Source organism: Erinaceus europaeus, chromosome 12 (genome assembly GCF_950295315.1).
Source record: "Erinaceus europaeus chromosome 12, mEriEur2.1, whole genome shotgun sequence".
Lineage (NCBI taxonomy): Eukaryota > Metazoa > Chordata > Mammalia > Eulipotyphla > Erinaceidae > Erinaceus > Erinaceus europaeus.
Genome location: NC_080173.1, coordinates 11,055,332 through 11,060,896, shown reverse-complemented (window position 1 = coordinate 11,060,896; position 5,565 = coordinate 11,055,332). Strand labels below are relative to the sequence as shown.

The following is a 5,565-nucleotide window of genomic DNA, read 5'->3' as shown; positions in this document are numbered from 1 at the left end:
CACACAGAGTCCGTTGGCAGCATGAAGTGACAAAGCTGGTGGGACTTTGAGGTGGTCCTGTCTCTGAACTCTTAGGAGCATGACTATCTTTGAATTCAAGGCATTTGAGAGCAGAGACAGGCTAAGTGGCTTGGACTCTGTATCAGCTCAGGGTCCTAGCTGCAGAGGACAATGTGTACACCACAGCTGGAAAACACAGCCAGACACATAGCTTGTGGGGCAGGTTTTAGCACTGAGTGTGCCGGTGGCCAAGTGGGAATGAATGGAGGCCTGGATTTTCTGAGCTTAGACAGTTTAGGACTGAGAGAAGGGTTTCAGACCTGCCTGCCTTCTGCCGCTAGGCACAGCTGACAGCTCCTCTCTGAACAACTCTGCTCTGGGGAGAAGTCAAGCTCTGAATTCATACTGATTGTGTGCCCTGCCCACAGTCTGCCACCCCATTAAGGGGCTGGGTGCTGGCATTGCAGGGGGGGAGTGGAGGATGGCATGACAGCCAGGACCTCCTAATTTAGGGGAGAGGTCAGCTGAGCCTGACCTGGAAGCAGAAGGCTGCCTCAGCTCTGGGGCTAATGTGTTTGCCCAAGGCCTGGGGCAGGTGGGAGGTCCATCTGCCAGTTTTCCCAAAGCCTCTCCTGGCTTGCACCCTGGAAGGAGAGGGCTGGATGGAGAGCCCCCTGCTAAGCTCCTCAGGGTGCTCACCAACTGGGCCACCTCCTCCCTCTGCGGGAAGAGTAGGAGTCTTACTCCAAGGCCTCCCTCTCCCCCTCCCCGCCCGCCCTTGGGCTCAGAGAGGCCATTTCCTTTCTCATCCAGGCAACAATGAAAACTTCAGTTCCGTGGTCGTGCTGGGTCCCTGAACATCAGGGCAGGGAGTTAAGGGGAATCAAACTAGAAAGCCCAGGACCCAAGGACCCAGCCCCACAAAGGAGTCTCTCCCCATCCTCAGGCTGCAAAGTAGGGTGTGATAGTTCTGTGGGCACCCATGCAGTCAGCCCTGAGCTGCTCCAAGCTCCCCGGCTGGGTCCCTCCTCTCTACAGTTCCACTCCTTTGGAAAGTTCGGGAAGTTTCAGCACAGGCTCCACTCCCACTCTGTCTGGCTGGGCACCCCGTGTACAGGGCAGACAGGCGTCACGGACGATATCCCGGACAGTGGCCCGAAAAGCCTTGCTGACCAAGCAGTAGAGGCCAAAGTTGACCGTGGTGTTGAGCATGGCCACCATGTTGGCCACATCCAGGGCCAAGTGGACCCTCCAGTCCCGGTGGACGGGGGCCACGTACAGGTGGTAGAGCATGACGATGATGCGGGGTGCCCACAGCAGGGTGAAGAGTGTGGTGACACCCAGGAGGATGGCTGTGCCTTTGCCCACCCGAGGATGCGGCCTGTCACGACCCCACTTGCGCAGCCGGCAGACGATGGCCGAGTTGGTGACCAGGAAGATGCCGCAGGGGACAAAGTAGACGGTGAAGCAGTGAGCCCACTTGAGCACCTCGTCCAGTGTGCTGGGAGGGTCGGCGTCCTTCCACATGTCCAGCCACCAGTAGAAAGGGATGCCAGTCAGCAGGGCGGCACCCAGGACGATGGCGATGGCCCTGCGGGTCCGACCCGGGGAAGAGGCAGCCCGGTGGTGCAGAGGGTGGCAAAGGGCGTGGTAACGGTCCACCGTGAGCAGGACGGCGATCCACACAGAGGCATGGTTGGCAGCGAACTCTAGGATGTTGGCTGTGCGCACCACAGCCTGGGGCACCTCCCGGGCCAGCACGGCCCCCTGCAGGAGGAAGCCCATGAACACGATGACCACCTGCGTGACTATGTCTGAGGTCGTGAGCGCCACAAGGTAGTAGTAGGAAGGCTTTCTGGTCCTGGTGGCCAGGCGGGCCAGGGCCACGGAGGTCAAGAGGTTGACTGTCAGCCATGGAGGTAAGGAGGCAGTGAGGGGGGAGAGAGGCGAGAGGTATGAGAGGGACAGCTTTCCAGAGCATTACCTCCGTCCCTCCCCACCTGCTAGTGTGATGGATTCTCCTGCTTCCTTTCCAGATCCTCTTCTTCTTCTTTTAAATATTTTATTTATTTATTTATTTATCTGATAGAGACAGAGAAATCAAGAGGAGAGGAGGAGGTAGAAAGGGAAAGAGACAGAGAGACACCTGCAGCCCTGTTTCACCACTTGTGAAACTTTCCCCCTGTAATTGGGGAGCAGGGTCTTGAACCTGGGTCCTTGCACACTGTAATGTGTGCGCTTAACCAGGTGTCCCACTGCTTCCCCTCACCCCCCCTTTTTTTTATTGCCACCAAGGTATTTCAGCAGCCATTTTTTCCTTCTTTTTTAATTCAATTTTATTTGACTGGACAGAGAGAAATTGAGATGAGAGGGGAAAATAGAGAGGGAGAAAGCCCAACTACTTCAGCACTAGTGAAGCACTCCCTCTACAGATGGGAACTGGGGGCTCAAACTTGGGTCCTTGCATGGTGATATGTGTGCTCAGCTGGGTGCACCACCACCCGGCCCCTCAGATCTTTCTTTTCTTAAAAAATATATATTTATTTATTCCCTTTTATTATTGCTTTTTTATTGTTGTAGTTATTGTTGTTATTGATGTTGTTATTGGATAGCACAGAGAGAAATGGAGAGAGGAGGGAAGACAGAGGGGGAGAGAAAGATAGACACCTGCAGACCTGCTTCACTGCCAGTGAAGCGACTCTCCTGCAGGTGGGGAGCCGGGGGCTCGAACCAGGATCCTTACGCTGGTCCTTGTGCTTAGCGCCACCTGCGCTTATCCCACTGTGCTACCGCCCGACTCCCACCCAGATCTTTCTTTAAACCCATTTTGCTGGTAAGTCTAACCAGTCTGCCCTGTCCAGCCACACGCCACAGTCACTGGCCTCGGTCCTAGGAGGCTCTGCCTTACAGACCAGCGAATTCATGTGGCAGGTATCCTCAGAAGCCACCTGTCCCCCGGCATCCCATGCTGTGTCCTTTACAGGTATTCTGTCTTCCATCTTGGGGGCTTCCTTGCTGACAAGCAGACATAAGGAATTCCCCAAGGCCAAGGCCACAGGTGGCTCCTTGCCTGCACTCACCCACCTGACCCCACTAGCAGCCCAGCTCTGCTCTCTAAAGGCAAAGGAAATACTAGAGGGTGGCACACCCAGCTGAGCACACACATCACCATGCACCAGGACCTGGGTTCAAGCCCCTGCTCCCTATCCACAGAGTGGAAAGTTTCACAAGCAGTGACACCGGTGTCTTCTTTATCAATCTATCTGTCTCCCCACCCCCTCTCAACTTCTTTCTTTAAAGAGAAGAAAGGAAGAAAGATAGAAAGAAGGAAAGAAAGAAAGAAAGAAAGAAAGAAAGAAAGAAAGAAAGAAAGGAAGGAAGGAAGGAAGAAAACAGGCTCTGGGAGCAATGGATTCATAATGCCAGCACTGCATCCCAGTGATAACCCCATTAGGAAGAAAAGAAAGATAAAAAGGAAGGAAGGAAGGAAGGAAGGAATAAAGGAAGGAAGAATAAAGAAAGGAAGGAAGGAGAGAAAAAGGAAGAAATAAAGGAAGAAGGAAGGAGGGAGAGAGAGGAAGGAAGGGAGGAAGGAAGGAAGGAAGGAAGGGAGGAAGGAGGAACGTTGGGTTAAGCTGAGCACAGCCATTCATGAAGTGACATCATCTGAGCACAGTGCCCACTGCTCTGGTGAAATCTTGGGTTTGGTATACAGTGCCCCAAATCCTAGTCCCTTTTTTAACCCCCATGTTTTGCTCTCCAGTAACCCAAACCACTTCCTCCCTTAAAGTAGAGGTGCTCTGATTCATAGTCAGCATAGACAGTCGCTACCCATCCAAAAAGGAGCCCCACTTCTGGCCAAATCAAAGCCCCCAGCCCCTGCCGCCTCCCTCTCACCAGGCAGCCCCAGGCCCAGCAGGATGCTGTAGTAGATGACAGGGGCAACGCCAGCCACGCACGGGGACCGCTCTGGAATCTCCGGCCAGTAGCCTTCTGACTCCCGGTTCAGCCCACTGGCGTTGGGTGTGGGCAGCAGGGCCCCACGCAGCTGACCAGCTAGGGGGGATGCAAGGGCAAGTTAGAGCATTCAGGGGTCATACTGTAAACCCTGGGCTGTGTATTTACCCTGATCTATGCTCAGTCAGACCCAGCCCCCCACCTCTCCCTAGCCTGCAATGTTTCTTGCTGTTACAAAGACAGACCGTGTCTCCCTTGCTTTGTTAGGGTCTTGAAGCAACCTGCCTGTCTCAGGTAGACCAGCACCTGAGGCTATGCCTCTGGAAACCTGCAGGGGGACCTGAATGGCATACAACATCATCCCTACCCACAGTGTACCCCAAATCACCCCCTTTAAGGGAACCTCTGACTAGGCCCCCTCTTGCATAAGCTAAAGAGTTTCTGCCTTCACAGTCCTACTGGAGGTGGGATGGAATGGCCCTGCTTTTCAGATGGGGAAACTGAGTCCAGCAGGGCTAACGACACTGGCTTGTGACCCCAGCTGTCTTGTGGTCCATCTGGGAAAAGGCCCAGTTACCACCTCTGGTCCCTGTACTCCCCTGCCCGCACGTCAGCCCTCTTAAGATTTCACCTCCTGCTGTAGCCCCATTCCAGCCTGCCCAGCTCTCCCCCAGCCCTAGCCCCACAGCCCAGCTGCTAGATTTATTGCCTGTCCCAGGCCAGACCTAAGACTTACCTGTCTCTCCTCCCTCAAGCCTCATGCTCCTGGGTCTGGGGTCTGGGATCTCTTTGTGTCTTTCTTTGGAGGGGTCCTGCAACCCCCTTCCAACATCACCAGGTACACCCAGCCCTGTCCAGCTCCCTAAGAGCTTGTCAGCTTCACTGGTTCCCCCAGCAGCACCAAGCTAGTCAGAGGAGAGAGGTGGGGCAGGGGAGGAGGGAGTGAGAGGAAGGAAGGGGTGGGGCTGAGCCAGACAGTAGATGCTGCAGGGGCAAACTGGGATTCCCTAGGGAGTCCAGGTTGGTTGCAGACAGGCTGGAGAGGAGGGTGGAGGTGGAGAGCAGGATCAGAGCCTCCTGGCAACTGGTCATCACTCAACCATGGCTTTGACACCCAGGTTGGGACATAACTTTGGGGAAAAGGCAAAAGGATTCAAAAGAGCTGTGAATCAAAAAGGGGGTGCGCCTGCAGGGTGGGGAGGGGGGTTGGGCATTGGGGTTATGTAAGGAGATGAGGCCACCTTGGAGCAGAGCCCAGATTGGAGAGACACCACAGAGACCAGCATGAAGAAGCTGCAGGTGGAGGGACAAGGTGGAGGTCCCCACTAGCCTGGGAGGAAGATGCAGGGGGATCCTGCTTCCTGGAGGTGGTGACCCGGGAGAGGCTACGTCAGGCTGTCAGTGGCGCTGGGAAACCGAGCCCTGGTGGCCACTGCAAGCTGTTGTTTGCCTGGCTCTGGTGAAATGGACCATTTTCCCTTAAGGAATATCAGACATTAGCAAATAAACACCAGCCGGCAGGCAGGCACAGTCAGCAGGCTGGAGAGGCTGGAATCTGTGTAGGCTGGCCATCCCACCCCAGGGCAGTGACCACAGCAGCCCACAGTG

The 5,565-nt window shown here is 55.1% G+C and overlaps 1 protein-coding gene across 1 annotated transcript; it reads right to left on the bottom strand.

Annotated features, from left to right (window-relative positions):
• Positions 1-751: 751 nt before the first annotated feature.
• Positions 752-4,828, bottom strand: GPR142 (G protein-coupled receptor 142). The gene is made up of 3 exons (XM_060202688.1): positions 4,694-4,828; positions 3,898-4,056; positions 752-1,904 (listed from the first exon to the last, which is right to left on the bottom strand). Exons 1-3 carry the CDS (start codon positions 4,716-4,718, stop codon positions 1,033-1,035), a joined length of 1,056 nt encoding a protein of 351 aa, XP_060058671.1. The 5' UTR covers positions 4,719-4,828; the 3' UTR covers positions 752-1,032.
• Between the last annotated feature and the right edge of the window lie 737 nt (positions 4,829-5,565).

Coding starts and splice junctions, on each gene's coding strand:
- GPR142 (XM_060202688.1), bottom strand. CDS start 4,718: ATGAGGCTTGAGGGAGGAGAGACAG. Junction 4,057..4,693: donor GCTTGAGGGAGGAGAGACAG/GTAAGTCTTAGG, acceptor CATCCCCCCTAG/CTGGTCAGCTGCGTGGGGCC. Junction 1,905..3,897: donor GCTGGGCCTGGGGCTGCCTG/GTGAGAGGGAGG, acceptor CATGGCTGACAG/TCAACCTCTTGACCTCCGTG.